The 17,712-nt window shown below is 41.5% G+C and overlaps 1 protein-coding gene across 3 annotated transcripts in view; it reads right to left on the bottom strand.

Moving 5' to 3' along the window:
- Positions 1-17,712, bottom strand: part of LOC133402320 (centrosomal protein of 290 kDa-like) — a 53,270-nt gene that overhangs the window by 22,770 nt on the left and 12,788 nt on the right. For all 3 annotated transcript variants that reach the window (XM_061675875.1, XM_061675876.1, XM_061675874.1), the window contains exons 16-29: positions 16,365-16,474; positions 16,209-16,284; positions 14,226-14,338; positions 12,813-12,986; positions 11,770-11,916; positions 11,157-11,264; positions 8,841-9,040; positions 8,558-8,771; positions 7,861-7,998; positions 5,489-5,701; positions 4,289-4,431; positions 4,119-4,217; positions 1,764-1,875; positions 1,564-1,698 (exon numbers count right to left, since the gene is read on the bottom strand). In XM_061675875.1, the coding sequence (XP_061531859.1) occupies positions 1,564-1,698; positions 1,764-1,875; positions 4,119-4,217; positions 4,289-4,431; positions 5,489-5,701; positions 7,861-7,998; positions 8,558-8,771; positions 8,841-9,040; positions 11,157-11,264; positions 11,770-11,916; positions 12,813-12,986; positions 14,226-14,338; positions 16,209-16,284; positions 16,365-16,474 (1,982 nt within the window). The remainder of the gene's footprint in view (positions 1-1,563; positions 1,699-1,763; positions 1,876-4,118; positions 4,218-4,288; positions 4,432-5,488; positions 5,702-7,860; positions 7,999-8,557; positions 8,772-8,840; positions 9,041-11,156; positions 11,265-11,769; positions 11,917-12,812; positions 12,987-14,225; positions 14,339-16,208; positions 16,285-16,364; positions 16,475-17,712) is intronic.

Here is a 17,712-nt window from a genome sequence, read left to right as displayed (position 1 = left end):
TCCTTTTTGCAACGTCTACCACCATCTGTCCCTCAAAGTTCCTTTCCCTGATGCCTTACTTACCCATCACTTCTTCATCAGCCCTATTTCCTTCACCAACATGTCCATTACAATCTGCACCAATCACGACTCTCTGTCTGGGATGCTCAGAACTACTTCGTCTAGCTCCTTCCAGGATTTCTCTTTCACCTCTACGTCACATCCTACCTGTGGGGCATAGCCACTAATCACATTACACATAACACCCTCAATTTCAAGTTTCAGCCTCATCACTCGATCTGATACTCTTTTCACCTCCAAGACATTCTTAGCCAACTCTTCTTTTAAAATAACCCTGACTCCATTTCTCTTCCCATCCACACCATGGTAAAGTAATTTAAACCCTGCCCCTTAACTTCTAGCCTTACTGCCTTTCCACCTGGTCTCCTGGACACACAATATATCAACCTTTCTCCTAATCATCATGTCAACCAATTCCGGAGATTTTCCTGTCATAGTCCCAACATTCAAAGTCCCCACATTCAGTTCTAGGCTCTGTGCTTTCCTCTTCTCTTTCTGCCGAAGAACCCGCTTTCCACCTCTTCTTCTTCTTTGACTTCGACCCACAGTAGCTGAATTTCCAACGGCGCCCTGCAGGTTGACGGCACCGGTGACGGGCGTTGTTAACCCGGGCCACAACCGATCCGGTATGGAATTCTTTGGAGGAAAGCTCATATTTGTTTGGCAAAGTTTTAAGCCGGATGCCCTTCCTGACGCAACCCTCTGCATTTATCCGGGCTTGGGACCGGCCTACTGTTTGGACTGACTTGTGCCACCCATAGGGCTGCATTATTCTGATTAGCGCTAAAAAAATAAATAAATAAATAAATAATCCCAAAATTAATTGAGGGGTCACTCTAAGTGTGCCCGCCACTTGCCCATCCCTGTTGTATTGTAATTAATGACTCGTATAACATAAAAATTGTAGTGAGTCGTATCGTAATTAGAGTATCTTTTTCAAGTCATCATCGAAGTGAATAATGTCACATCATAACTGGATTTTATCGCACTGTAATTGGAGTGAATCATACCGTAGAAAGAGTGACTTATATCCATTCATAATTGCAGTAAACTATCATAATTACAATGACTTGTACTGAATGAATGAATGTAACTGCAGTAAATCATATCACGTCATAATTGCAGTGACCATAAGGCATCGTAATTGGTGTGAATTGTATTGCTTCATAACTGGAGTTTATCAAATCAGAACTGGAGGGAATTTTATCACATTTTGTTTTGGCTTATTCGAATCGTAACTGGAGAAAATTTTATTGCATTGTAATTGGAATGAATCAAGTCACATCACAATTACAGTGACTCCTACTGCATCCTAATTAGAGTGAATCGTATCACATTACAATTGGATTGAATCACGAAACATAATCAAATCGTCAAAATAATTAGCTAGCGCAAGCTAAGTGTGCATAGCTAACTGCTGATTTTATGTCATTGAGGAAAACTGTAGCGTATTTATATGTTTTTTATTGTAATTGTTAATTTTTTGAGTGCCGTGATGTCTACCTTCAATCTTGGCAGGTCTATGTTAGCCTGCGCGAGGTGGAGGGGCAGCTCCAGATTGTCTGAAACCAGCTTGAGGTTTTCCGTCTGGAGGTCCCCGTCGCTTTGTGAAGGAGTCTCACCGTCTTTCTTTGGTACCTGAAGCAGACGCAACATCCAAATGCGCCAATACTTGATCCACACGAAACAAAAAAACAACTCACAAGTGATGCTTTCTGAGACTTGCTGGACATGTGGTTTTCTAAGGATCGGAGTCTTTCCTCCAGGGATTGGCTCAACATCTCGGTGACCTCGCCATTCCCAGTTTGGTGTTGCCTGCAAGGTTACCCCAAAACACAAGATTTTAGTAGTAGTAGCCTGAGAGATATGCACAACTTCAAATATGCATATTTCAATAGTTATCATTTCAGTAGCAGTGAGGCACCCTTGCAGAATCTAGTATGTGTGAAATTTGCTGCATGCTTTAAATGTGAAAAAGTTGCACCAACTTGTGGACAAATATATAAATTACAAATTGAAAGTCACTCCAGTAAACCCTGCGAATGGGACCTGGCAAAAAACAGCGCGTAATTGACAACCGCCCCAAAATGTTTTTTTTATATATAATTGTGTATATTAAAATAACAAAACATATATATACTACTAAGTATGTTCTCAAAACCCTCTAGGCACATCAAGTGACCAACGATGTCATCAAAATGCACCCGAGCTTTCACACAAACACAAAAACAAAAAACGTGTCTGGGTTTAAGCGTAAGCGAGACCCAGCAAAAAAAATGCGGATTCGTGAGGGTTTTTTTTTATCGAACAAGGATATGTCTAACAGAAAAAAAATATATATTTGTGCATAACTAACCGCAAATAGGCAGGTGTTCACTGTAGTCCAAAATGAAATCCTAAGGCCTGCTACACACAGAGCAAATGTGGCCGAACGCAACTGAAGCTGACCATTGCGACAAAATTACAGTTGGTGATTTAAATGATTGATTGCCCCATTTACTGAATTCACCCTTGCATTTCAGAAACAGATTATTCACGCTTTGCTTTCTAGTCACGTCAAGTCAAGTCTATTTGTATAGCCCATAATCAAAAAAAGAGTCTCAAAGGGCTTCACAGGCCCACAGTTGACAAATATTGACAATGTCCCCTGATCTAAACCCCTCAATTAGGCAAGGAAACGCTCAAAACCCCATTTGGGGAGAAAAGAAAAAAACCTTGAGAAGGAACCACAGAAGGTGTGCAACAGGCCTCACATAAAGGATTGCATTAATTCATGTTTGGATAAATGTGGGATTTAAAAAAAAAAAAGAATTTTTCATGGTTTTTAATGAGACACGTTTTGTGGCGGGCAGCACAGACAACTAGAGGTCAGCAAGCCTGCCCCACAGTTTGAAAATTATGGGTTGAAAACTCAGTTCAGCTTCCTGGTCTGGAGTTTTCATGTTCTCCCCGTGCTTGTGTGGGGGTTCTCTGGGTCCTCCAGCTTCCAAAAACATGCATTTTAGGTTAATTAAAACCTCTAAATTGTCTATATAGTGCATCTGGAAAATATTCACAGTGCTTCATTTTTTTTTCACATTTTATGTTACAGATTCACTCCAAAATGGAATAAATTAATTTTTTTCTTCAAAATTCTAAACACAAAACCCCATAATGAGGTGATTTTCTTTTTTGCAAATTTATTAAAAATAAAGTAAGATCGCATGCACGTAAGTGTTCACAGCCTTTGCCACGAAGCTCAAAATTGAGCTCAGGTGCTTCATGTTTCCACTGATCATCCTTGAGAGGTTGCAGCTTAATTGAAGTCCACGTGTGGTAAATTCAGTTGAGTGGACAAGATTTGGAAAGGCACACACTCATCTATATAAGGTCCCACAGGTGGACAAAAACCTGCTCCAGAGTGCTCAGGACCTCAGACTGGGGCGAACTTTTACCTTCCGACAGGACAACATCCCTAAGCACACAGCCAAGACAATGAAGGAGTGGCTTCAGGACCACTCTGTGAAAGTCCTTGAGTAGCCCAGCCAGAGCCCAGACTTAAATTCGATCGAACATCTCTGGAGAGATCTGAAAACAGCTTTGCACCGATGCTCCCCATCCAACCTGATGGAGCTTGAGAGGTGCTGCACAGAGGAATAGGCCAAACTGCCCAAAGATAGGTGTGCCAAGCTTATGGCATCAAATGCAAACAGCCTTGATGCTGTAATTACTGCCACAGGTGCATTAACAAAGTATTGAAAAAAAAATGCTTTTTTTCATGTTGTCATTATGGGATGTTGTGTGTGGAATTTTGAGGGAAAATTTTTCTTTATTCCATTTTGGGATGAGGCTGTAACATAACAAAATGTGGAAAAAGTAAAATGGTTTGAATACTTTCCAGATGCACTCTAGCTGTAAATGTGAATGCTCGTTTAACTATGTGTCCCTGTAATTGACTGGCAACCAGTCCAGGGTGTATCCTGCCTCTCACCCCAAGTCAGCTGTCTCAAACCAACGAGTAATTCTAATGAATTGAGAACAAGATGGATGGGTTTATTGTTGCTAGGACTAATACGTACTTTGCAGTGATCAACTGAGTCTCCTTCTCTACGACCGGATCTGCCGTCAATCCCCTAGCTTTGGTCTTCTTCTGCGTTGTGTTCTTCTCTCGCTCCAGCCTGCGCCAACACAGTCAACACTGACAGGTTGAACGAAAAGACTTATCTGGTCAAATAGTTGAAACACTGACTTGGCATAGAGGTCTTTTATAGAATTGAGTTGCCTCGACAGGAAGTAGTTTTGTTGTTCCTTGTCCTTCAGAACGTTCTTGACCTTGTCCAACCTGGCTCGCCACTTCTTAGCCTCCTCCCATTGCACTACTTTCTCTTTGCTCTGTCCAATGAAAGCATTTAAATGAATAGATACAAGCCCTGAGTCAGCTTGATGAGCCCCACAAAGTTGGAAGCAAAGAAATGTGCAAATTGTCTCAGTAAGATTAAGAACAGTGTTAGGAATAACTACATCTGGGCATACAATTCACTGTCATTAAAAAAGTGTATCGCATCATAATTAGATTGAATCCTATTGCATTGTAGTTAGAGAAAAGAGTAGGAGTGTCACGTATTGTACTGTAATTGGAATTAATCGTATTGTAAATGGAGTAACTTGTATCATAATAGTAATACAGTAAATCATATTTAATAAGTCACGTATTGTACTGTAATTGGAATTAATCGTATTGTAAATGGAGTAACTTGTATCATAATAGTAATAAAGTAAATCATATTTAATAACAACTGGAGTATTGTATTGTAATTGAAATTAATTGTATGATAAACACAGCGACTTGTATGGCACTGTGATTTGAAAGAGTAATATAATTGGAATTAATCGTATCACATTATAATTGTTGGGAATCGTATCATAATTGCAGTGAATCATATCACATCATAATTGGAGTCAATTGTATTTTACATAGAGTGGCTTGTATCGCTTTGTGGATGGAGTGATTCGTACCGCAATTGGAAAGAATCGTATGGAGTCACAATTTGAAGGAATTATATGTTATCGTAATTGGAGTGCCACATTAAACCGCATTGCATTTGGAGTGAATTATATCGCACCAATATCATAATTCGAGTGAATCGCGTCGTATCGTAATTAGAGTGTGCTGTAGCCTTAGTGACAGGTATCGCTTTAGGAATTAGAGTGAATCATATCGCAACTCAACTGGAGTGAATGGAATCATAACTGGAGTGAATTGTAACATCTTTTATAGGCGTGAATGTTATCGTAGGAGCTCTATATATATATGGTAAATGTTTTGTATGGTTGTCAATGAAAACAGAATAGATATGTATCAAATCGGTCTTAGTGATGTGTGAGGTTCCCCAAAAGGTCCAGCCACACCCAAGTATCCCGTTGTGTTTTTCCACACTCCTTTAACAACCTGAGCGGGGTCACTCCGGCTCTTGATTTGCTTCTCCAACTCGTGGAACTCTTGTTCTTTCCCCTCCAATTGAGTGCGGAGCGCCTTCTGACTGCTAAGGCTCCTCTTCAGCTTCTTGTTCAGGTTGTCCACCTGAGCCTTCAGTTTGTTCTCGCCCTTTCGAGACGAATCATTTGCCACTTCCAGTTGGTCGCTCAACTCCTGCACCTGAGCCTGCGTGAGAGACGATTGGAAAAGAAGTGGTACCTTTACCTTACGACTTTTTCGAGCTACAAGCTGTCGCTCGGTTGATTTTTTTTTATTTTGTGTAATGGCTTTGCATGAGAGCAAAGAGAGCCAAAGTGCACTTCGAGCTGTTTATTGAACGGGATAAATAGTCAAACAGACAAATACAAAATAAGAACACTCGCAAGGGGCTGGTGCTCGGCCACAACACAGACCAAGTAACATGCGGACTAATCAGCCAACTGCTCCTGGTGGCACTCGCTAAGCCACGCCCTTAAAGGCACACATTCAACACACAAATACTACATGCTCAGGGCACTAAATCGATCGCAACTGGACTGTTCTGATTGTCGAGTAAGACATTTTGCCTCTTATCTGAGCAGACTTAATCAGTTCACGCAAAAAAACATGTTAGGACAGCACTAGCCTGGGTTTTTGGTGTGGAAACCCATATATTTATCCTCAAACCATGAATGGTATCACTCTTTTGGGATGCGTTGGGTGGAAATTCGTTAAGCAAAGCTAATTTATTTATATGGCATATTTCATACACAAGTTAGCTCAATGTGCTTTACCTTATCTTTTGTTCATCCGACGATTTGTGCATAACTGGAGACTCCTGCGCTTTTTGTCCTTCAGCCGCGTCAACGAGGCCAATGTTTTCCTTTTGGGCCGCTGACTGACGTACACAGTAAAAAATGTTGGCAGCCAATAACTTAGCCCCTTGTCCATTGAGACAGAAACCGTCTGCCTTGTAAAGATGTCTGTGTTCCCAAAAAATGCAGAAATTGTCAATGAAGCTCACGGATAGCGCAGTACACACTTCTTTGAGCCACTTATTTAATTGACTGAGCCTACTGAAACCTTCATCTCCAAATCATACCATTGGGAGAGGTCCACTTATGAAAACCTCAGCATCTAAACACTGCATTAGTGACCTCCAATATATTTTTTTAGAGATATCAGACACCATATCATTGGTAAAACACAGTACTTTGGTGTTCTTCTCCCTGCAAAAATGTTTCACATCCTTGACAGCTACATCACCAACTATTAACGTTTGGGGTGCCTTTTTTTCTTCTTGTATGATTTAGTTACATACCTTTCAGTGGTGGTGGGGGGTGAGCATTCTTGGGCAGGGTCTTGTAAAAGTGGCTCAAACCTATTTGTAAGTCTGATGTCAATGTTTTACATTGACTTGCGTCCTCTTTTCTTGCCCTTTGCTGTAGCGACTGTCCACGGCTGATTTCTCTGGGTTGAAGATGCACGCAAGCCAGGCCAGCGGATTCCTCGGTAATCTGCTGCTGTTCTGTCCTCCGTTTTAGATGTTCCATATGTTTTGGCTTTGCTCCCAGTAAATTCCAGGGAGAACAGCTGGATGATCCATTACCGTTTCCACAGTCCACAGCCGTCCACCTTGTGGAGCTAAGTGGGTGTCTGTTAGCATGCTTCTGTTCACCATTTTGAGACATTGCTAGAGTGGTTTCATTCCCCGACTGTCCATTCACATCCAAATATGCTTCAAGATGGTGGAGTTTCGTTTCCAGGACCGCCATCTTCTGGAGCAGTTTGTGATAGTCTTCAGTGGAAAAGGGAGGCATCTTGTTGCTGGTCTCGTTGCTAATAGCAGGCTTGTGCTAATTAGCAGGCCACGGTCACGGAATGGTAAGGGACTATCAAAAAATATTGGAATATGGCAACAACTGACTATCTACAAAAGAAACTACAATCCCACAGGTTTAAAAATATCCAGGAGTCGCAGCTTCTAATTTCTTTGGAAGAAGAAAAACAGGTTTCTCAGCAGGAAACATGTAAACAGAGGCAAAACAAGCAGAGCAAGCAGAAAAGCGTCTGCACTGTAACCTTAAAGGTTGTGGCCGCTGCCTCAAGACGAATTGAGGCCACGTTTTCTGTTTGTTATTTGATAGAGGCAGAATTATTGAGTCTCCTTGGAATGGAAGAAAGGACGGCATTGTATGCGGAAGACAGGCAGTGTCAAAGCCAACTGAATCATAACGTGTAATAATTTGGACGCAACCAGAATTTTTGGTTTGTGGTCGATTCAACGCACTGAGGAATACAATAAGAATATTCACTCGGACATTTTAAATGTCAGCAATGACTATTGGGTGACACTTGGAGCTCACTTTCAGGTCTATTGTGTGCTTGTCGACCAACTTCTGAATGTTGATTTTCTCCTCAGTCTGTGCAGTGTTGACCAAGACTTGTTGTTCTGCGGCAGACGTCATCTGGGTCCGCATTCCGATGAGAACTTTGCTGAGAGCCTGAGGAAAGAAACATCATGAGGGGAGGGCCAAACTCAAAGCCTGGAGCCTGAGCCGGCTCCCAACACATTGTTTTTTGTACCCCACTAAAGAAAATTAAATGTCTCCTTCATGTTACTTGCTAAATTGATCTATTCTTTTCATTTTATCAGATCTGTACCAAAATGACTATCTTTCTTCACTTTTTACGTATACAGTTGTGCAAATCTAATAATGAGGTGCTCATATACAGCTCTTGAAAAAATTGAGAACACTGCAAAATTGTAAGTTTATGTCAACAAATGCCCTGCCAAGAAATCTTCACTGAGATGAAAAAAAATTGAAGTGTAATTTTCTTTAAACGTCTATAATTGTGACGAAAAACACAGCAATCAGCACTGGGCTCAAAGTTCATCCTTGATTTTGAAGTCTTATTTTGTTTGTTTAATCTTGCAGTTCTTCAGTTAATTTTTTCCAGCCGTAACCCCCTCCTGAGAAACCAAACTATGACCCGGAATGAAAATGAGTTTGACACCCGTGTAAACTAATACTAAGTAATCTAAAAAAAAAACATCACTACCTTGATCTGTTTCTCTTTGTGGACTAGCTGCAGCTTGAGGCGTTCCACAATGTTTTTCATGGTGTTGCTGTGCGACACAACATTGGCCTCCCTTTGGCTCTCGAGCTCATTCTGGAGGGAGTCCATATCCTTCTTTAAATCTGCTATTTGGCTCCTCTGATCTTTGGTATCAAAGCTCACATCTTCCAACTCCGCGGCATGAGACCTTTTCAACCTGTGCCAAATATACCATTTTAGCTCATTGGAAGCAAGTTGAGAGAAGGGCGTTTAAAAAGAACAATACCTGGAGATCTCATCGCCGTGTTTCTTGGCCTGTGTTTCCAAGGCCGCCTTGTGTCGCTCTGACTCGGCGGCGGCCATCTGTAGCTTCCTGTTGACAGATGCGAGCGACACGTCCTGTTCGGCCACCATCTGCTCCAACTCGGCAACGCGGTCCATATGTTTGGATGTCGACGTGGCCATGCTGGGGTTCTTCATGGCTTCCTGCGGGAAGGTCCAAAACAAGGAACACTGAATGCTTTTGAATTGAATATTCATTGGAGTTGTTTTGGGGGGGGTCAGTAAATACCTTTTCATAATGGGAAATAAATATACTGCAAAAAGTTTAGGAATTAGTCTATTTCCTTCTAATGCAATTCATACAAAGTTGTACCAGTACAGAGAACATTGCAAGACTGCCTTAGATGCAATTAGCCACTTCTCAAGGAGAACCAAACCTCCATCATAAGGTTTGTGGAAAACATTCTCTCATAGGTATGCATAAACTGTTTACTTGGGTTGTCTTGGGGTAATTTAGCAAAACACACAATGGCTAGCCTACTAGCAGACGACAGCATTCTATCAATTTCTTTATCAAAAGAGCATGTCTATACCATTAACCCGAGCAACAGAAAAGTAAAATGTAAATTACGGCCAGGATTCCATCTCCCGTGTAAGTAATTTACCTCATGTAACATCTGCCATTCATGGAGACACTTAAAGTGCAACCAAACAGGAGAAAGAATGTCTTGTAAATTTGACACCTCACAGAGAAGAGTCTTGTTAACAAACCTGACAATGAATGAATTTTAAAAATGGCAAAGTACGTGAAATCAGGCTTCAAAACGGTCAATAATTGAGACATTCTTTCAACTTGTGGGCGTGTCGCCGAGAGCTCTCAAAATCCTGCCTCTCCTGTCAATCAAATACACGTACCACCTTCCTTCTCTCACGGCTCCTTTCCAGCGACTGAGATATCACACGCTTTCACGGGCTGCAGAGAAGCAGCCTCTGATCCGGCATAATGACCATAAACCGCGCCGTCAGGACAATTTTCCCTCCTTTCCAATTCAGCGGACAGCGCGCTTCTGTGGTGCTCCATAAACGGCCAAAGCCGCGCGACGCTCTTCGGTCGTCCTGGATAAATGTTTCCCTCCTTCTAGGCTAACGGCACTAACGCTATTGTGCTGGACCTCCAACGGCTTCTCTAACTGCTGGCAATGGGCCGCGGGGCGGCGGATCTCGTCCGTTTTACCGATGCCTTGTAACACAACATGCAACGTTGCCCAAATAACACAAAACCCATTACACTACACATTACACTTCAAGTTGTGGGCATAGTTTCATGGCCAATTGCACGCTACACTGATAGAACTGGGTGAAGTTATTTATGAACAAGGACGTGCAATTCCACCGAGTGGCCACTACATGGAATAAGGGTGCTTGGTTTTTATATAGTGGGGTATACGCCCCAGCCCCTTTTAGCCCCGCTCACAAAATCAAGAACATTTAGAAGGTGAAAAAGAGTTCTAAGCCATATCTCAACAATTCAGTACTATATTTTCCTCAGTCTTTACACCTGTTTTGAGGACTTACCTTCAAACATATTTTATGTATTTAGAAACAAAACATGAAAATTAGCTTGGCTGCACTTTAAAAAATTCACTGCACTTTAAAAAAATTCAAATTATCGCAAAGAGAAGACTACAATCCTGATTCAAGTCATTCACCCTGTTTTCTCAATCGCTCTGCCTTGGTCAAATGATACTGTGTGTATGGGTTTGTTTACTCGTGGTGCAATCAGATTTCTTGGTAGCAAATAGCAGCAGGATGGAAGTTTCTAGTAAAGGTTTGACGCACAGGCGAGGCTTCTTGCTGGGTTAATGCCGTCGAAGGAGGGTGATAAATTTCTCGAGATGATGCAAGAACGGTCTGGATCACTATTGGCAAAAGAGTTCTTTGCTATACATATATATATATATATATATATATATGTAAAAATCAGTCAGTCAGAAAAGGAAGAAAATGGCTAATATAAAAGTAGTCATTTCTATTTTTACGAGTTGTAAAGCAGCAACATACACACAAGCATCCTCGCACTTCTGTATTTTTTTCAAAATCAAATAATCTGTAAGCCATTTTTTTAAAAATGTATCATTTTAAAATGAGTTTTAAATTGCATTAAACTGTTTGGGCATCATAGTATACAGTTTAGATTATTAATGTAGGCAACTATCAACATTTTAGTAGAGCATCTCCTACCCACAAATTATTGCTATTTGCATCGAGTCTTGGTTTCCACCACTGCCAATATTAATTTTCAAAAAGTGACAATCTGTACCGCTGCCTGCCGTCTGATACGATCCAGGGCCATGTTGTTGTTGGAGTCCAACTTCTGATACAACGTCTTCATCTCCTCTGCGTGTGTCTTTATCAACTCTTCTTGATCCTGATGACATCAACAACATTAGAACACCGTTTCAAATTCGTTAACGTGTTTGGCGAAACAGCCGAAATTGTTTCAGTAGCTATGAGGTCCACTAGCCAGAGGCTGAGTTGCACTGTGTTTTTAATGGGGTATATGTTCACAGCTCAGACACTGTAATAGGCTAAGATAATGTTAGCGTGTCAAGGATCCTCTTGATGTGACGAAAATTGTTCTCCACGGGTGGAGGACACATTTTTCGTGGAGAGGAGTTTGTAAAAAATGGAGCACTGCAATAAAGTAGAGACTATGGAGTATAACACAGAAAAGACGCTGAGGGAAGTCAACTCTAGAAAATTTAGGACCTTTTAAAAGGCTACATAGATCAAATTTGAATCCCCGCCCACGTCAACACTTGTTGATGGTTGATGCTTGGAAACCTGGGGTAAGAAATAGTGCTTTGAAGTAACCGGTAGCCAAAGGAAAAGAGAGACAACAACAGAGACGGTACCGTTTGTGTCACTTGTACCTTTCCAACTTGAGTCAGCTGGCTCAGGTACTTTTTGATCACATCTTCTTTATTGCTCAGGCGAATTTGGAGCTCTTTGACGCTCTTGTGGGCCATCTTCAGGGCAGCCTGGCTATCTGCCTCATGGCCGGACTTCTCCTTTAGTTTCTGCATTGGAAGGAATGACAGGACTCTTTACCATGATATAAAGGATTATTATGGGTAATAATGGAAAATTTACTTTTAATGGCTTGTATACAAATAGTTGGGTCTGTGTGTGGATTACCTGTCTACGCATAAAGTGTAAACTGAAACAAGTAAATCTTGTTTTATCTGCCTATTTCTGAAAATGGGTTGTCAGGATGTCCAAGCTCTGCAAATTTACATAATAACCCTCACAGCCTTTTATTGCCCATGAGTTGGAAGCTATGCTGGGTGAAGATCCACCACCTTCAAGCCACACCCAGACCTAACCTGGTTGCAACACTCTAGCTCCACCCACAGGCGTCATCCTTGCAGAAGACGTCCTTGCCATTGGCTGGGGCGGGGTTAACAGTCATGAGACAGGACTGCCTCCTCAAAACGGGCTAAGTTCAGCAAGACCATAAATAGGGCATGCGCTATAATTTTACATCTTTGAGGTATACAGAGGAAAGCATCTCACAGACGTTTTATTCGGAATCCCACAGGACATGCCTTGCTCCAGTAATACTGGCTGCAGGACACACATCGCTCCAATCTGATTGGCTGCCATATCCGGGTAGAACTTGCCCTGCTGTTTCCAGACAGGAAAAGAAGTATGTGACATAAGTGTGGCGGCGTTAATACGAATCCCACTAACCATAACCCACTCTAATCCTAACCCATCCTAAACCCCAACCCTAACCCTCACATAACAAACTTTTTATTTTTGTAAAAATGTGATACATCCTGCCTTGAACACCAGTGGGATTCCTAATAACACAGATGTGTTATTAAGACACATGGGAACCATTTTAAAATGTGGGGGGAAAAAACAACGTTTCCTGATAGACACAAGTGAGAACTGGATGGGAAAGTCGTACTTCCTCCAAACATGTGCAGGTCTCCTTCATCTCTCGAAGTCTCTGCTCCTGATTGTCCACCTTCCTCTTGGTCCTCCTGTTCTCCTTTTCGGCTTTCGTCTTCTCCTGGAGGGCCTTTGCATGTTCCTCTTGGAGGCTCACCACCATGTCAGTGGCAAAGACCTTCAGGTTGTGCTAAGAATGAACAGCCTGTGGTCAAAATCACATCAGTCCTTCAAACAGTTGAAAATGTGTCTAGCTGGGTGAATTAGAGTTTATTTTTTCAGGACGTTTTGCTTTGTTTTTAATCGATTTCCGTAGTTCAAAGCATGTCTCTGCTGATGTGCACTGCTTCCACTAACAACATGGCTGCTAACAGAAAGGACCTAATTTACAAAAGCAGTCAGGGTTGCCAGTTTAGTGATTTGGGCACTGTATTTAATTTTACTTTTACAAAGAATCTAAAATCTAACCACTACTTTAAAAAAAATCAACTAACGACTGTAATTCCCACAAGGGGAGAAAATGTTTTCCGTATGACCAGAAAGGAGTACTTTGCAAAAGCAGTGATTTATGCACGTTGGAAACCTATTCCAATCCTGGAAGAAAACCTTTTGAAGGCTGCAAAAGACTGAGACTGTGAAGGTGATTCATTTTCCTGCAAGACAATGACCCTAAACATAAAAGCAGAGTTACAGTGGAATGGTAAGAATATTCATTTCTTAGAATAGCCCAGTCAAAGTCGAGAACTTAATCCGATTGAGCCCCTCCATGGCGAGACTTGAACATTTCTGTTCACAGACAATTTTCCGTCGAATCTGGCTGAGCTTGAGCTATTTTGCAAAGAAGAATGCGCAAAGGCAAAGACTGAAATCAGTGTCTCGATGTGTAAAGTTGGTAGAAACATACCTCAAAAGACTTGCAGCTGTAATTGCAGCGAAGGTTGGCTCTATAAAGTATTGACGCAGTGCGCTGAATACAAATGCACGCCACTTTTTCAGATTATTATTTGTTTAAAATGTTGAAAACTGTGTATTATCTCCGTTCCGCTTTACAATGATGTGCTTCTTTGTGTTGGTCGATCACAAAATCTAAATTAAAAAAACATTTAAACTTGTGGTTGTAAGGTGGCAAAATGTGAACAAGTTCAAGGGGTATGAATACTTTGTCGAGGTACTGAACATGTTTCTACTAAAGAGATCATTTTTCCAAGAGGAAGCACTTGTAAATAGTTCTATTATTTTATGTGAAAACAAGTTAATGTTGGGGGGAAAAAATTCCAAGCTTGTTTGGTATCACGAAAAACAGCAAATCATAGAAGGGAGAACAAAAGCAAAATTCAGTTAAGGGGGGAAATCAGATTTTTATTCCAAAAAAATATGAGATTTGATTTTAAGGCCACATCGCCCAGCCCTACGTCATAGTGGTACTTACGTTGGCCAGCCTTTTCAGAGTGGGGATGTTTGTGGTGTCTTTAGCCTTCAAAGCCTGGAGGATGTCTTTGAGTGCAGCTTCCAGGTCTCCTTTCTCTCTGGATAGCTGCTCCACTTTGAGGCAACATACGGACAGGAGAAGACCACATGAATGAAGTAATAATTCATTTTAAAATGTAATTAATTACAATAAATTAACAATTATTTAAGAAACATTTTGAATCTTAACTTGTCTAATGCTTATTATTTCATTATTTACAATAACTCAAGCAACTAATTAATCCGATTTTTAAAATGTTATATATTTAATTAACCAATTGCATGTTAATGTAAAACCTTTCATTTCAAAAATATATTTAAAATAAATTTGTTAACTAATAACTTAATTAAAGAAATGAATACAAAATAAATACAAAATAATAAATACATTTTAATTGACTAACCTTAGGAAAGAAATAGCTGAATTAATGCAGCAAATACAATTGGACTCTTGATAATGTAAATACTCTGTGGGCTGGAGTAAAGAACAAAGCAGACTGTATATTGTCCAGGGGCCACACTTTCCCCACCCCTGCTACTGTATGCAGTGTTGTGCCTGAACGAGTTCAGGTCATGAACTCGTTCATATTTTGTGCAAACGTGAACTGAACTCAGCTCATTTCTGCCGGATGAACGTAACTGAGAATGCGCTCATTCTGGCGTGAAAGAACAGTTTACGCACAAAAGTTCTTTTTTTATTCAAGAGTTCAAGGTTTTGTTTAGGACTTCCAGGAAAAATATTCTTATATATTCTTAAATATTCTTCATATATTCTTAAATATTCTTCATATGTCGGCGGATAAACGCTGTATTTGGCAACTAATTCAGATTGGCCACAGCCGCCATTTAGGGCAGACACGTCGCAGCTGCGTGAAAACGCGAGGTGCGTTCAGAGACACTGAAGAGAGACACAATGCGAGTGAATGTGTTCTTCGTTAGTTCTTTTCCCTCCATCCATCCATCCATTTTCTGAGCCGCTTCTCCTCACTAGGGTCGCGGGCGTGCTGGAGCCTATCCCAGCTATCATCGGGCAGGAGGCGGGGTACACCTTGAACTGGTTGCCAGCCAATCGCAGGGCACTTACAAACAAACAACCATTCACACTCACATTCCCACCTACAGCCAATTTAGAGTCTCCAATTCATGCATGTTTTTGGGATGTGGGAGGAAACCGGAGTGCCCGGAGAAAACCCACGCAGGCACGGGGAGAACATGCAAACTCCACACAGGCGGGGCCGGGGAATGAACCCGGGTCCTCAGAACTGTGAGGCTGACGCTCTAACCAGTCGTCCACCGTGCCGCCTCCGTTCTTTTGTAATACATAATTGTAAAAACTGATTACTAGGAAAATGATTATTTGTATCAGAATGCTTTAGTTAGAACTCTGTATGATCACAATGTCATGATATGGAATTTATTTTGCTGTGTAATATAACAATAGATCAAATAAAATATTTTGTTAATATAGTCAGGCAGAGCTGCGAGGAACGCTAAGTTATACATGTCCTTTCACTATCGTTCCTGTCATATTGTGTTGCATGTTTTTGTTTGCGCATTAAGAACAAAAGTCCTGCTTTTGTTTTAATTCCTTATTTTAAAAAAACATTCAGGCAACACGTTTTTACTCATGTTTTTGAGATTGTAGGGTGAAAGCTGCAGCTGGCTACTAGTGTGGACTGAATGGGTGGCAACAATGGGAAAATGAAATGCCAGTATTTTGAGGGGAATAGCCCATCAGCAACATATTGAGAAAAAACAAAAAATAACTGAACTTTGAAGTAGCTCGTGTAGGAAATTAACTTTCCCAAAACTGACTATAAGAATGTATTGCAGTTATGAATGTTAAAATGTTCCGGTGTATAATATAAGAAGAGAAGGGAATAATAATAAAGGCTTGGTAAAGGTTACCAAAGGAACCCAAATGGAGGATAACAGTTGTAATTACGTTTAAGCTGGAACTGGTACTTGTTGAGTTCTGCCTCCCTCTTCGGCATCGTCACTGCTTCTTCCGTGCGTTCACTCTGACAACGGAAGATCGTGTTTTATTTTAAATTGTATTATTGAAAAATTTGAAATGGATTTCTCTTTCAAAAGTGCCAACCTTGGCTTGGAGCCCTTCGTTTGTGCTCGCGTTGGTGTTTTGAATCGGAGTCTGTGGCCATTTTACACCTTGTGTGACGTTGTCCTCCTCCAAGACGGACGGTGGCAGCCCTGGAGAAACACAACTGCGGGTCAAGACTGAACACAAAAACTACAGAAAGCACAGAAACTTTGGTACTATTTGGACCAACATCCTGAACACCAGTTCTTTCCTGAAGGACCATGGGAAATGGTCTAAATGGCCCTAAATTGGCCACTTTGAACCAAAATGGCCTTCCAGGAAATTTTATTTACTCAACTCATACTTGTTTTTAGGTTTTAATATCTTCTTCTTTTCCTTTCTGCTTGTCCCGTTAGGGGTCTCCGCAGCATGTCATCCTATCTCCTACATCCTCCTCTCTAATGCCAACTGCCTACATGTCTTCCCTCACTACATCCACCAACCTTCTCTTTGGTCTTCCTCTAGCTCTCTTGCCTGGCAGCTCCATCCTCATCATCCTTCTACGAATATATTCACTATTTCTCCTCTGGACGTGCCCAAACCATCGAAGTCTGCTCTCTCTGACTTTGTCTCCAAAATATCTAACCTTGGCTGTCCCTCTGATGAGATCATTTCTAATGTTATCCAACCTGCTCACCCCTAGAGCAAACCTCAACATTTTCATTTCCACCAACTCCAGCTCTGCTTCCTGTTGTCTCTTCAGTGCCACTGTCTCTAATCCGTACATCATGGCTGGCCTCACCACTGTTTAATAAAATTTGCCCTTCGTCCAAGCAGAGACTCTTCTGTCACATAACACACCTGACACCTTCCTCCACCTGTTCCGACCTGCTTGGACCCGTTTCTTCACTTCCTTACCACACTCACCATTGCTCTGAGCTGTTGACCCCAAGCATTTAAAATCCTCCACCCTTGCTATCGCTTTTCCTTGTAGCCTCACTCTTCCCCCTGCACCCCTCTCATTCATGCACGTATATTCCGTCAACTTCGGCTAATCTTCAGTCCTCTCCTTTCCAGTGTATGTCTCCATCTTTCTGTTTCTCCACCTGCTCCCTGCTTCCACTGCAGTTATCACTGTCATCTGCAGACATCATGGTCCACGGGGATTCCAGTCTAACCTCATCTGTCAGTCTATCCATCTCCACTGCAAACACGAAGGAGCTCAGGGCTGATCCCTGATGCAGTCCCACCGCCACCTTGAACTCCTGTGTCACACCTACAACACACCTCACCACTGTTCTGCTTCCCTCATAAATGTCCTGTATTATTCTAACATACTTCTCTGCCACTCCAGACTTCCGCATGCAGTACCACAGTTCCTCTCTGGGTACTCTGTCATAGGCTTTCT

Source organism: Phycodurus eques, chromosome 5 (genome assembly GCF_024500275.1).
Source record: "Phycodurus eques isolate BA_2022a chromosome 5, UOR_Pequ_1.1, whole genome shotgun sequence".
Classification (NCBI taxonomy): domain Eukaryota; kingdom Metazoa; phylum Chordata; class Actinopteri; order Syngnathiformes; family Syngnathidae; genus Phycodurus; species Phycodurus eques.
Note: the sequence above shows the minus strand (reverse complement) of the source record. Positions and strands in the feature narration are given on the sequence as shown.